The sequence below is a fragment of the Eumetopias jubatus genome, unplaced genomic scaffold, assembly GCF_037043125.1.
Source record: "Eumetopias jubatus isolate StellerSeaLion01/CBP00866 unplaced genomic scaffold, mEumJub1_p1.0 scaffold_8, whole genome shotgun sequence".
Classification (NCBI taxonomy): Eukaryota; Metazoa; Chordata; class Mammalia; order Carnivora; family Otariidae; genus Eumetopias; species Eumetopias jubatus.
This window is the reverse complement of record NW_028274814.1, coordinates 61092701-61107910: the sequence shown is the minus strand read 5'-3', so window position 1 is coordinate 61107910 and position 15210 is coordinate 61092701. Positions and strand designations below refer to the sequence as shown.

The 15210-nt window shown below is 36.7% G+C and overlaps 1 protein-coding gene across 1 annotated transcript in view; it reads right to left on the bottom strand.

Annotated features, from left to right (window-relative positions):
- IRAG2 (inositol 1,4,5-triphosphate receptor associated 2) overlaps window positions 1-15210 on the bottom strand; it is a 116025-nt gene that overhangs the window by 60318 nt on the left and 40497 nt on the right. Inside the window, exons 8-15 of the mRNA XM_088025708.1 lie at window positions 13086-13184; window positions 10544-10600; window positions 9187-9246; window positions 9023-9087; window positions 7948-8047; window positions 6169-6324; window positions 5350-5451; window positions 4072-4235 (exon numbers count right to left, since the gene is read on the bottom strand). Of these exons, the coding sequence (XP_087881834.1) occupies window positions 4072-4235; window positions 5350-5451; window positions 6169-6324; window positions 7948-8047; window positions 9023-9087; window positions 9187-9246; window positions 10544-10600; window positions 13086-13184 (803 nt within the window). The remainder of the gene's footprint in view (window positions 1-4071; window positions 4236-5349; window positions 5452-6168; window positions 6325-7947; window positions 8048-9022; window positions 9088-9186; window positions 9247-10543; window positions 10601-13085; window positions 13185-15210) is intronic.

Genomic DNA, 15210 nt, shown 5'->3' with positions numbered 1-15210 from the left:
CTCTTTTGTAGGAATAGTCTAAGCTCTCAAGACTGTCCCTTATCTTCCAAGGGAAAGCAAAAGGACTGTAAGGGACCAACAGAAATCCACATTTAATAATATTACAACTTTTAATCATATATATCACATATATATATTATTTGTACCTATAAGATAATAATGCACATTATGAATCATAACAGTCTTAATAACTTTTTAAAAATTATATAGTACCATTATTAAAAAGAAGAAGAAGATAGCAGGAGGGGAAGAATGAAGGGGAGTAAGTCGGAGGGGGAGACGAACCATGAGAGACGATGGACTCTGAAAAACAAACTGAGGGTTCTAGAGGGGAGGGGGGTGAGGGGATGGGTTAGCCTGGTGATGGGTATTAAAGAGGGCACATTCTGCGTGGAGCACTGGGTATTATGCACAAACAATGAATCATGGAACACTACATCAAAAACTAATGATGTAATGTATGGTGATTAACATAACAATAAAATTTAAAAAAAATTATATAGTACCATTATTAAAGATATTCAACAGATTTTAAACCTTTGAAGAGTTTTCTTCCATAGAGACTTGCACTATCATGTTAAGAAATATAGTATTAGCTTTGAGTGTGTTTTTGAATTCAGTAACTATCCTTGTTAACATGTCCTCATGCTAAATCTTGATTTCTACATCTGCCTAGTCTGATTCTCCCTGAAACTTTGCCATCTAAATAGAACCCCATTTACCTAGTTTGGAGACCCAAAACCTGTAAGTCAAGGATGACTCTTTCTTGCATTTCCACATCCAATTCACTAGCATGTCAGATCTGACCCATCCTCAAAATACAGTTTGAATCCAACCATTTCATACCAACTGGCTCACATTGAGTCATGTCCTACCCCGTCACCTAGATTATTGAAATAGTTTTGGGGCACCTGGTTGGCTCAGTTGGTTAGGCATTTGCCTTTGGCTCAGATTGTGATCCCCTGGTCCTGGGATTGAGCCCTGCATCGAACAGGGCTCCCTGCTCAGTGGGGAGCCCGCTTCTCCCTCTGCCTACTGCTCCTCCCCTGCTTGTGCTCTTCTCTCTCTCTGACAAATAAATAAAATCTTAAAAAAAAATAGTTTCTAACTCAGTGGCTTTTTTTGACCATGACACAGCAAATATTTTATATTTCAACCAAGTACACACATACACATAGCTGAATATTTTTATGAAATATTACTATATGAAATACACTGATATTTTATATTTATTTTTTAAAATGACTTATAATCTGATAAATTGGTTTCAAGATCTCTCATTGGTGATCTGTTATTGAAGAAACTCTTCTCACTGGTGTCACTGTTTTCACTTTCTCCCTCTATAGACAATGCTCTACCAGCAGCTAGAATAATCTTTCAAAATATGTCATATTACTTCCCTGTTTATAACCCTCTGATTGCTTCTCATCTACTTAGAATAAAATGCCAATCCCCAAGCATGAACTGCAACACTGTGAACCTAACTCCTGCCTATATCTCTAACTTCATCTCCTACCATTGCCTAGCACTCACTCCATCCCAGCCATGCCACCCTCTTGCTGCTGCTCAAATATACCAAGCTGATTAAAACCTCACGGCCTTTGCACTAGCTAATTCCTCTGGCTAGAACCCTTCCCAGATCATCTTTTAGCTTACTCTCTCACTTCAGCAATTCCTTAAATTTATCAATCACAGACAGGCCTTTCCTGGCCATTCTTCCTAAAATTAGGTCTTCCTGCCCCATCATTCTTGGTCTTCTTATCCTCCTTTAATTTTTATATCACTTACCACTCCCTGTCATTATCTTATATAGTTATATGTTTATTTGTTTACTGTCTGTGTCTAACTAATAGATATTAGTTTCATGGATGCAGAGATTTTGGTCTTATTTAATTTTTTAGCACCTAGAAAAAAAAAACTGGCAAAAGCTAGCACTTGGGTGTTGCATAAACGATATTTTTTTCTCACTGAGACCTTCAAGAGCAGTTTTTTCTTTCACTGCCTCTCCTTGACTCACTCAGTTCTTTCCATTCCCTAGCACTGGAGCCTATTTATCTTGCAACAGAATGAAAGCCTTCTCTTTCTCAGTAAACAGGCCCTAAAAGTTTACCTTTAATAAATATTTCCTACTTCATCTAAACATAGAATTCTTATTCTCATCCCCCCAAAATATATATATATTTTAAGTAGGCTCCACACCCAGCATGGAGTCCAACACAGGGCTTGAACTTATGACCCTGAGGTCAAGACCTGAAGTGTGATCAAGAGTTGGACACTTAACCAACTGAGCCACCCAGGCACCCCACTCCATTTATATTCTTATTCATAGTTAAAACTGATAGCCAAATCATTTTGTCTGTAGCCACTAAATGGTTTTGTCTGTTTTAAATTATATCCAGAAGGCAGGGGCTTAACCATCCTTACAGTGATTAGTATCTTGCCCAATGCCAGGTTCCCAGAATATTTTTAATGAATATTTTATTCAGTTTTAACAAGCAGATGGTGGGGGATTATGAGTTGAAAGAACATAGGTTTTGAAGTTGCACACATCTAGGTCTGCTCCCAGCTATCACTTAATCCCTCTTGGGTAACCTTGGGTAAGTCACTGAACCTCTCTGGAGATAAAAGTATGTCAAATTTTTAGCACTACCTCCAACACAGTAAGCTCTCAACAAATTGCACCTACTGTTACTTAATTGGACTGCTTGTGTGTCTTGTAGAATAATACAGAAGATTCACTTACTCAGAAATGACTCTAATGCAGGCTTCTCTCCAAATAGTTCTTTGTTGCTAACTAGAAGAATTTCAGTGCTCCCTTTTGTGGAGATGGTATCCATGTAAGGAAGCTGCATATCCACTTAACCCACACCTTTACCACTATGGGGAAGTCTGGGTTCCCTGCTTCTTAGAGAAAGCAGATCATTTTCTTGAAATTTCCTTTTGGTATTAACCTCTCTTTGGTATCTAGTTTTCTTAGGGGAATAAAATAGTTTCTTCTGGCTACTTTCTTTAAGCAACTTTTGTCTCTACATTTTTTTAATGTTTTTTTTTAATTTAATTTTTTACTTGAGAGAGAGGGTGAGCGAGAATAAGAGAACACAAGGAGGAGGAAGGGCAGAGGGAGAAGCAGACTCCCAGCTGAGCAGGGAGCCCAATGTGGGACTTGATCCTCGAACTCGATCCTGAGACTCCGGGATCATGACCTGAGCTGAAGGCAGATGCTTAATTGACTGAGCTACCCAGGTGCCCTGATTTTTTTGGTTTTTGTTTGTTTGTTTGTTTGTTTTTGTTTTTTACTTTACTCAAATTCACTATACACCCATGTTCATTCACTCACTGAAAAAGCATTTCTTAAGGGAATGCTTAGTATGGTACTAGCAGCTATATAAATAGTGGTCAATAAAAGATAAAATAGCTGTCCTTGTTTAGTATGTGGTTTACAGCGTATACAGATTTCAAGAATTTCCCCACAGTCACAAGAATTAAGGTAGAGGAACAGTAAGATAGTATTATTTTACATTTAGAGTCCTCTATTCCCTGACTTCTTTTCCTTGAAATTTAATTGACTAGTCCTAGTGCCCAATGCAATACATTGTGTACTGAGGCAGGAAATGAAGCCCAATGGGATAGGAGTCAATAGACTCAGCAAATTCTTCCATTAATAAATCACTTCATACTTTCCGTTAATAACTCTTGGGTTTTGATCAATTCACTTTATATCCTTATGCCTCAGTTCTCTATAAAATTATAAGATTTTACTAAATGTTCTCTAAAGTCCTTTCTGGTTAAAAGAATTCTATATTCTGTAATTCCAACTGCCTTCTTTAGGGAAAATAACTCATTATACAGGGTTTCCACAAAGTTTAAAGTTCACTATTTGCAATTTTGAACATATAAGTCAATTTCACACTATTTCAGAATTCAAAATTATCAGACAAAATGCCTTCTTTGAAAAAGTATCATCTGAAATCAATGTATACAACTTGAAAAAAGTAAACTGGATGCTATGGTACAATCACAAATGTGTCATGTATATAAAGCATGGGTTTCTTAAATATAAATGACCATCACCTGGAGAGAAATTCTTTTCTGAAATAAAAATATTCCAGCCTGAATCTCTTCAAAATCTCTATTAGTTTGACAAATTCTTTATCAAGAGATTCTTTGTGGTTTCCCAAGCCGTTTGGCATTAATATGCAAAGACTTAGTTTCTCTTCCATTATATATTTGAATTCCTACAAGAAAAGTCACAAAACAAACTCTACTATTCCAGTGTTAAATATAAATAAATGGTAGGCAATACAAAATGTTATGGTCATCCTATCTCAATAGTATTCATCGTTATTAAACCCGAAAATTCTAATTGAACAGATACCAATTCTCCATTGCCCAAAGATTGATTATTCTTTGAAATGATTATCTCAATTTAACAAGTGCATATTGTATGCCTGTTATGTGCCTAAAATTGCGTTTTTTTTAATATAAGTGGTCCCTGACCATTTATTTCATCAAACATCACAACTGCTTTAGAATAGGATGAGACAAGGAAATGCAATAAAAATCAATATTTGTTGATAAACATATGCAAAAGCAGTTTTTAAAAAAGTGCTTGTCAAAGGAGTTGAAATTAATATTCCAGAGTCTTCAGAGTTTGCTTCTTGCTTTAGCTTAACTTAGGAAGCTAATGGATATTAGAAAGTTGTTTGGCAGTCAAGAACTAGAGATAAGTAATTGATAAATTAAAGAAATTTCATCTTATATGCTTCCTTTATAACAAAACTGGAAATAGCTACCTAAGTTGTCATGTTCTGCCAATTTGTGGGATAATAAAATTGTCAGAATTTCAGGAATAACATTCCTTTGCACAATAATCATTCTATCAAATTTAGAGAATTTTAATAGGTCAAGGAAAAATCCAAGATTAGACTAGCAATTGTCACAGGATTCAAATAAAATACTTTTTTATTAAATCATTTTATTTATTGTCTCTTTAACACATCACATGCCCTCACTCTCACTTTCCTCCTGACATGCACATACACTTACCCTCACAGTCACACACTTATCCTCACCGTCACACACAGTTGCTCTCACCCTCAAGTTCACGCACACTTATTCTCACCCTCACAGTCCCACACACTTACCTTCACCCTCACCTTCACATTCTTACTCTCACCCACATGCACACACTCACACACATCCCCAGACATACACTCCATACACATCAACAGACCGAGATAGCAGAAGACTATAATAAAGTCTTAGAAATGGTACTGCACGTAATAAGTATTACCTGGGTTAAGAAAGCAGAAGAAAAACCAGGAAAATCACAAAATATAAAACACTTACAGTAAGCTTGTTCTCCCACTTTTCTTTCACAGTAATTTCTGGATCAGTTACCCACTGTAGCGAGCTATCCATGATGGTTTCATCTTCAGAAACTTCTTCATGCTGAAAAAGTTCCACATGTTCAACTAGGAATTCAGGTGAAAGGCATAGGCTATTATATAAGAAGTAATTTAGACCAAAGGTCTACTATATAGATAATTAAGACACCATACAGAATTCCTTCTCATTTAACGCCACCCCATGACTTTCCTTTATCCCAGGGTGTCGCCATGCCTAATGCCAACTCTTGTCAGGTGCTCCATATATGCTGAATATATACAGATAGAATTGTTTTTCAAAACAAAATGTACCCATTTTTATGCCCCTCTAAAATAGGAAACAAGCATTTTCATGGATTTTTTTACTCATTAAACTAAATACTACCTATCATATGCTAGGCACTGTGAAAGGGACTGGAAATACCAACATGAATATGTTCTCTGCTTTCTCTAATCATCTTGTTTCCAGTCAAAAATCAAAATAGAGTAAGAGGTACTAGCTACTAGCCAGAAGGAAACTGTTTAATAGATACCATGTCTTTAGTCCTCTGATACTACAGATTAACCTATAGGAAAAATAAGGCCAAACAATTCATATCTAATGATCATGAGGTTGAACTGACTGAGCCAGAACTAGAAAATCAACCTCAAGAAGGTTTTAGAAAAATCTTTTTTCATAGTAGGAATAATTTGGGTCTCGACAAAACACAGATATGCCTGGACTCAGCAAAGAGGATGTAGATCAGTTATCTGCAGACGTTCCTAGCCAGTGAATCACCACAGTACATATGTTATACAATTCCAGCTTTTGAAGCATAGCTGTGAATTTCACTCCCTTTTGTTCAAATGTTCTCAGTAATAGCAGCATTTCTTGGTCCATCATTATATCCAGAGATGACAAGTTGATTAAACCGCACTGCCACCCAGTTTCATCGTTCTGAAACAATTATTAAAATGTCCACAACTCTGTCATTCTAATAAAGAACAGTATTTTTATTTTATGAAAATGATGCTCATGGGTCAATATAACTGTCCAATGGTTTACATTTTCTCTCTAGGATGGCTTCAACTTAACATTTATTCATTCTTAAGGAAAAGCATTTATCCAATAGATAACATGTACATGTGGGTAATATAAACTGCTACGGTTCTCTTTTTATGAAAATAGGGGAAGGTAAAGAAATTCATAGGAAAAAAAAACTGTTGGGAGGGTGGTCAACAGATCCCACTGATAACAGACTAGTTTCTTTTGTCTCTCCCTCCCAATAATGTTTACCAAAGGATATTCTTACAGTTCTCTCAAAGCATCCATCTCTGACATATTTTAGATAAATGGCAACACCACATTTAGCTTCCTTTTTGTTGTCTATTAGAAAACATTTATAGAGCTCTTATTTCTAGACTCCAATTAGAAGGCAAAGTTCCTAATCCGTTAATGGGATAAACCCCAGAGCCAGAACTTTGCCAGAGGCTTAACCCCTGCTGAGAAGTGTAGACCTTTACAGGCTGGTATCTTGACATCATGATGCTCTCAGAGGACTGCTGTGGCAGATTTGTCACCATTTCATTCAGTCTGGCAGTTTGGCTTGGTTTCAAAAACTCAGTCAGATGATGAGTATTTGAAACAGTATGTCAGGAAAGCAGAGCCCTCAGCATAATGGCCAAGGCTGCCCGAGACAGCTTTAGATGAATGCAGCATATGTTGCCCCTGCATCCTTGGCAGGAGAAATTCAAACAGCATTAGCCCCAAAGACATTCTTCCTCTCCTTTCAAGGTCACATCACAGCTGTCAAGAGGAGAACGTTCTGACATTTCTATTGTCCACAGACAGGGAGAGCCCCTCAAAATGGTGAAAAGAAAGCAGTTTGCTAATAAAGCTTTTCCTAAGATAACAAGCACAAACTGGAAAGCACAAAGGAGAGAAAACAGAGTACTGGAGGGAATCCCCAACATTTCATCCGCACGAAGGCTTTTGATTATTTCCTCCCATGCTGTAAAAAACTGATTCTACCTAACAAAGATTTAAGTAATAATTCATTTGCCTTTTAAAATTAACCAAAACACGAACATTCTAATTCTGTTCAGAATGTAATAATCAGTGCCGTTACACTGGGTTGCTACAATTACATTTTAGAGCAGAGAAGTTTCATGTTGTTTCTAAGCATCTTTATTTTTGGCAGATACATTTGCTTTGGGGGTTTAGGAAAATACTGAAAATGGTTCATGGAGCTCTATTGTTACCTTTAGGACCCCAGGCTGGGGATCAGCACAGGTACTTTCTCCTAAAAAATATGAAGAATATAAAGATTTCTAAAGTCTGGATTCACTGAACACATGCTTCTTCAACCCTAGTCTTGAGCCTCACTATGGTTTTCAGCATAATTTGAAAAAGGTCCATTTTTTTTTTCCAGGCTAAGAGACCTTAGACTTGGATTTTAAAAACAATCAACAGATTCCTCAAAATGTCACAGTCACTCTTCAGCAAGCTTGGGCCTTCATCTAATAGAAAACTATTGCATATGGTCTTATTGTTTCAAGCTTTCTGTTTGGGATTACTTACCTCTGCAGACTGAGCAAGAATGAGTTCACAATGTAAAGATTTTTCTTCTTCAGAGATGATTCTATTACACTCTCCACTAATATTCAACTGGATCCCATTTCTTTAAAAAACAAAAGCAATAGTCTAGTCTGGTTAGATGTGACTATGCTATAAGTCACCAAAATGCAGTTTACCTCTAAACACAGTAAGCCCTCATGTGTGCCAAGGATTGTATAAGGTACTCAGTGAGAGAGAGAGAAATAACAGATAGTCTTTATCCTCCAGGAGCTGTACAGATTAGTGACGGACTCTATGTGGTTGTAAACAGGTAGGTCACGCTTTTTTTTTTTTTTAAAGAACTGGAGCCAATAGTTAAAAATTAGTAAATTCCACTGAAAATCTAGAATTCTGGCTTTTCTTTAAAAAATCAAAAGATGCAGCTGCACTGGGCCCATATATTCTTTCTTTTTTTAAGATTTATTTATTTGAGAGAGAGTGTGAGCGAGTGAGCATGCACAAGCAGGGGGAGGGGCAGAGGGAGAGGGGAAGAATCTCAAGTAGACTCCCTGCTGAGCTAGAACCCAGACCCCAAGATCATGACCTGATCAGAAATCAAGAGTCAGACACCCAACCAGCTGAACCACCCAGGTGCCCTGAGCCCATACACTCTTGATTAGTTGGCTTCATCTGGCTAATTCATTTTTCTCAGTTGTCACTCTCATAAGTATGTGGACTTACCCTAGTGGCCTTACTCACTTTTGGTATCTGTACTGCTCCTGTAGACTCCTGGACTAGCATATTTTGCATATTCAAAAACAAACTATTATAAGATGATATGTGTTAAGGAAGAAGTAAGAACAGCATGCTATGCATGCACTCAAAAGGACTGCTTAATTTCAAGGTAAGAGAAAAGCAAGGGAAAGTCATAGAAAACTTGAGAAGGAGCTCTATTGGAGAAAAGCAGAGAAAATATCACCTATACAAGTACAGAAGAAAAGAATGTGGCACGTTCAAAGAATTATGTATAGCTCAAGCAGGCCAATAATAAAGGATGGAGGCACATGAGAGAAGGCTGGTGAGAAGTTGCTCTACTTACATGATAAGTTCCTGCTGCAAGTGCTGTAACTCATGAGTCAGTTTGTTTTTATCCCCTCGTAAATTCTGGAATCACATACAACATTAGGCTGTATGTGTTACTTTAATGGGTGATTTACATTTAAACAACCCCACCTTGCAAACTGTGAGATTATTGTGGTATACCTCTATAATGTTTCCATATTCTATGATGGTTGACTTAAGTTCTTCTATACTTAAATCTTTCTGAAAAGTAGAAGAGAGAATAACAAATAAATGTAGGAGTCTACCAAAGGATATTTAGTAGAATGTCAATCAGAGCCACAGAACTGTCAATGCCCAAAGATGATAAGACCTTCTACCAATATTATTATTTGAAAACTGAGCCAGTCTGTGTTTATGATTAAAAACACACAAAAAGTATGGGACAGCAAGGCAGCTATACCTAACTTGTGCCATTAGGTTTTTATTTCCCTTGGTTCAATGGAATCAAACTCTGAAAGGTAATCTTCAAGTTCAAGTCAAAATTATATTTATTATCATGGCATATTTAAGGAAAAAAATAGTCTACCTGCAAATGACTGATGAATTATTAAGGCATCCATTTTTATCCAGTTCAAATGATATCTGTTAAAATCACAGTTTTGTACTGTAAGACCAGAGGGTATAGTCAATGTCTGACTTATCATTTTATCTCATGACTAGCTTCTCATAACCTGACAAATGGGAAGTGCTCAATCAATACCTTATGAATGTTGGGCATAAATGCAAAGTGGTGGGAAGACCAGAGTTATGGAGGAGGTGAGCAGCCACCACTACCATAATGTCACCATATGGAGACAACACCCATGATGAAGAAAGAAAGTCAATACAACATTCAGTAACCTCATCAATCAATGTCCACAATTCATATGACTCCTTGGAAACTTTATGACATTCAGAGAAAGGAAAAGAGAAAACACTGCTTTGTATTTACTTCCCTGTCTTGGAAAGTGGAAGTTTATTAACTTGGACTGTGTCCTTCCTATGTCTCTTAAAGCCACCATAACCAGCATCTCTGTAGCCAGAATCTTTTGTTATCACATAGGCAATGATCACAGGATATAAAGATAAAGAGAATGGTATCTACCTACCTATCTACCTATCAATCAAATCAATCACACTAGGTAGAAAATAATTTGGGAATACATTCTTCCTTTTCCCTAAAATAAATGACCACACACTCATTTGTGTTGTTATGATTTAAAACTACATCACCATACCTAGGCAGTAACTGGTAAATTGGCACACTAGTATTTATTACATAAATGGATGAATACTACCAAAATTTAGAGAGGATATGTTAAAACTTATTCCAGGTAGAGAGTCAGTATTCTTCACTCAGAAGAACATTTTTGTGAAGTATTATAAAGGAAAGTCTTGTGACGGAATAGCAGGATCAGGTACTTTAATAGGGGTGAATTTATTCAAATGATCATATCCATTATGATTTAGGGAGAGTTAGCAAATCCCATGGGACTTCATGGGAAGGAATAGTACCAACCTTCTGCAAACTTGCATCTTTACTAAGCAAAGCGTTCTCACATGCATGTAACTGCATCTGAAAAGAGACAAATTTAGGGAAGGCCATTGCTTTGGTAAAAGATAATGCCACCAAAATCATTCCAATAGGGAGACATGTTTCTCAAACCCCTTTAACGAGCATGTGTTTCTTACTTTATAAACAACTTTCACATCAGCCTCACAACAACCAGAGAGGCCAGGGTTGTTGCCCTCACTTTACTAGTGAGGAAATCAAAGCTCAGCACTATTAAGAGACTTTGCCCAATGTCCTAAACAGTAAGGGTCAGAACTGAGGATAGAATATGAATCTTCAGCTCTCGCCAAGTGCCCTTTCCACTATTTTACCCTTTATAAAGTAAGAGGACGAATTGAGTCTTAATTTTTTGGGTGAAAATGAAAGTCTAGATAGGACATGAACACAGAGTCCATGTGAACATATAAAAGACTCTTCCTCTTGGATAACAAGTACTGTAGAAACCCACAGATTATCTAGCAATATAACCTAGACTTGCCAAAATCTGATTAGCTGGACTGCAAGAAAAAAAAAAAAAAGACTCTTCCTCTTTTAAAAACATAGTTTAAAATGTTCAAGATGTCTTTTAGCAAAACAAATATTAGAATGTATCAGTTTATTCAAACCAAAAGCAAGCTTGTTGGCAAAAGTTTCTAAATATGATTAATAAATATATATATATCAATTGAATTGAAAACCTAGAAAAATAATCAGCTTAGTCAGAAGTAGAAATCACCATATAATCATATATATTTGATACCCCTTTATAGTTCTAAAGGTATTTTCACATAATCATCTCATTTGAGTTTCCACCAAGCTTTGGGATTAGGTAGGAAATATCACAACCATTTAGCAGATGAGATCACTGAGACTTAAAGAGGATAACTGCTTGTTTGAGGTCATAAAACTTTTAAGTAGAGAAGACAGGATTTGAACTCATGTCTTCTGACTCTTTCTACTACTAGTTTATGACAGTTGTGTTTTCCAAAAACAGTCATTCCTAGAATAAAATTAATTTGAATATCTAAACTATGAGCTAGATAGATATATATATGTCATAATATATGTATATGTATACACACACATATACAGAATTTAGGTATCTGCTAGGAAACTTGAAAACTCCACATACAAACATGAAACTTAAGTACATCATTTCGCACATACACTACAACAAAAAATATTGCTCAAAGAAACTATTAGAGATGACAATAAGTATGACACAAATTCCTAAATTTATTAATATTCTTCAGTTTCCTAATAAGAATATACGGAATATACAATAAATATAGACTTTTAGATGCAATATAGTTAAAAAATCATTTTTGTAGCCCTATCATCCCTTAATTCAATCAAGGATAGATTTTTCCCAGCTCTCATTTTCTGCATTAAGAAAGTCTAACAGTTGAAATCTTTGCTGATTAAGGGATTTACAAAACCAGATACTCTTAAGTTAGAAATTGCCACTATAATAAAAAATATAAATAGTAACAAGTGTTGGCAAGGATGTGCAGGGATCTGAGCCTTCATGAATAGCTGGTGGAAATGTAAAATGGTACCAGGAAAAAGTCTGGAAGTTCCTAAAAAGGTCAAACATAGGGGCACCTCGTGGCTCAGTCAGTTAAGCATCCGACTCTTGATTTTTGGCTCTGGTCATGGTCTCAGGGTTGTGGGATTGAGCCCTGTATCAGGCTCCGCATTGAGCGTGGAGCCTGCTTAGGATTCTCTCTCCATCTTCCTCTGCCCCCCACCCCACTCACACGTGCACACTCTCTCTCTCAAAAAAAAAAAAAGTCAAAAATAGACATATGACCCAGTAGTTGCACTCCTAAATATATACTTAAGAGAATATATAGATTGACACAAAACCATATATGCAAATGTTCATAGCAGCAGTATTCATAATAGTCAAAAAGTAGAAACAGCCCTAATGCTCATCAACAGATGAATGGATAAACAAAATGTGGTATATCAATACAATGGAGTATTATTCAATAATAAAAAGAAATAAGGTATTGATATATGCTATAACATGAATGAACCTTGAAAAACATTATGCTCAGTGAAAGAAACCAATCGCAAAAGACCACATAGTGTATATAATTCCATTTATATGAAATGTCCAGAACAAGTAAATCTCTATTATAGAGACAAAAAGTCTCTATAGCGGTTGTCTAGAGTTGGTGGGGAATGGGAAGTGACTGCTAAAGGGATTTCTTTTGGGATGATAAAAATATTTTAAAATTGGATTTGATGATAGTTGCACAATTCTGTGAATATACACTAAGACCACTGACTTACATACTTTATGTGGATGAATTTAATGGCATGTGTGTTATATATCAGTAAAGCCATTACATTAAAAAGAGAGAGGAACTGTTTTATACACTGTAATTCAGACTTTTTGAGGAACACAAATTTCAAAATTTATAATCAAAGGATACTTTGTCAATGAAGTCATATACACCTTCACAAAATAATATTGGTTTGACAAAAGAAAATATTTTACCAGTATTTGGGAAGTGCTTACTTGGTGTTCTGTCTCAGTTTTAGACAACTCCTCAATCTTCTTTTCCAATTTATATATATCCATAATGTTCTTAGTATTCTGATGTAAAAGAAGATAATATTCTTAAATTTAGACAAAAAAATAAAAGAACAAAGTTTTTAGGAAGTGGTATTTTCATCATTAATATCACAATCCATTTTAAATTAAGGGACAAAACTTTAGACTTTATCCAAAAGTAACATGGTCCTTTTAACATGACCATCCAGGACTCTTGGGAGTCCCTTTATCTTCCATGGCCCCTTGGCCATGCACTCCCCAGTCACATCTTCATCTTCAGACTTGTCATTGCCAGCAAGTGTGACCCCTCCTTTATTTTAATTGCAAACATCTCACTCTTCAACCACCACTTCCTCTTTGCAGATTACTTCTTTGAGAGCCAACAAACCTTCAGTCCCCACTGAAGCCTGTATTAATCCCACCACCTTCTCTTTATCCTTCCCCCTTCCTGTGAACTCAGTCCCCTCTTTACTCAGCTTAAATTCTCCCATGGTCAATCATCATAATACCTCTCTTCCACTTGCCCGCTATTCCCTTCCTTCTCCCCTATCTACTTCTTAGTAGCTGCTTAATTTCAGCTTGCCACCCACTCCATGACAGCACCCTTCCAGATAAACATTGTTAAAGAAAAATACAAACGAAGCAACAGGTCACACATTCAATTCATAATTTTTAACTTCAATATTGACGGTGATCATATCATACAATCCTAATCCATTCATGTGGCCCCTGGCTTAAATTAGGGAACTGCAAATTACACCAACTTCCCCACCCCACCCCACCCCCACAGGTCAACTCCAGCTGACCACCTACCTGGGTTGGAAATAAAGTTTTATCAGAACACAACGGTGCCTATTTTTTTTTTTTTTCATATTGTCTATGGCCGCTTTCATATGACAATGGCAGAAGTGAGTGGTTACAACAAAGGCCTTTTAGCCAGGCAAGCCTAAAAGTATTTACTATCAGATCCTTTACAAGAAAGTTTACCAACTCCTGGCCCATTTCATCCCTTCTCTCTCCTGGAATGTCAAATACTTCCTCCACCTTCCTCACTATCAGCTGATCACTTTGCTTTTATGTCACTGAGACATTAGAAACAATCAGAAGAGAACTTCTATATCACCAGAACATATAATAAATACGTCTGGATATGTTATAAAGCATTTGCTGATCTAACACTCTCTCCAGCAGTCAGCCTCCATAAATTTATGCCTGTATGTTACAAGGGCTCGTAATTGGTCTCCCAGTTCTTCTCTTGTCCCACTACAGTTAATTTTAAACCCAGCAGCCAGAGTTATCTTGTTAAAATAGAAATTAGATCATATTTCTCCTCTGCTCACAACTGTTCAACAGCCCCCATCTCAGTCAGTGGAAACAGCCAGAGTCCACACAATGCCTATATGAGATGCTGTGGGTCTGGCTCCCTGAAGCTCTCTGTACTTCTTGGGCTTGTTACCTCTGCTCCAGCCACACTGGCCTTGCTGTCCCCCGAAAAGAGCTGGCAGGCTAAGCCTGAGGACTTACAGCTACAGTTTCCTCTGCCTAGAATGCTCCTTCACTGATAAACCTCCTTTCGTTTTGATCAAATGATTAACTTCATAGGGCTACTTTTCCTAACCATTCTAGTTTAAATTGCACTGTCTCGTAATTCTAGTTTTCTGCTTTTCTTTCCTCCATAGCACTAATCACCACCTAACATGCTAGGTCCTTGTGGGCTTTTCTACATAAGCTTGTATGATCAACACCTAGAATAGTGCCTCCTAGTTCACAAAGGTTTCCCAATAAGTATGTGTTGAATGAATGAATGAATGAATGAACGTAACTACCCAAGCTATTGTGCTGTTACTCTTCACAGTGCATCAGATTTTTACCCCCCAAAGGAATCTCATCTAGTAGTGACATTTATATGCTTTTACTAATGCAAATCAATAATTGCAATGCTCTCATGAGGAAGGGTTCCACATCTTCCTCCTTCTACCTCAGTTCTAAATTCAGTTCTGTACAATTCTTTGATGCTAGTCAATCATCTTAAATATGAGGAGAAAAATATCTTATACTGAGAGCTTAA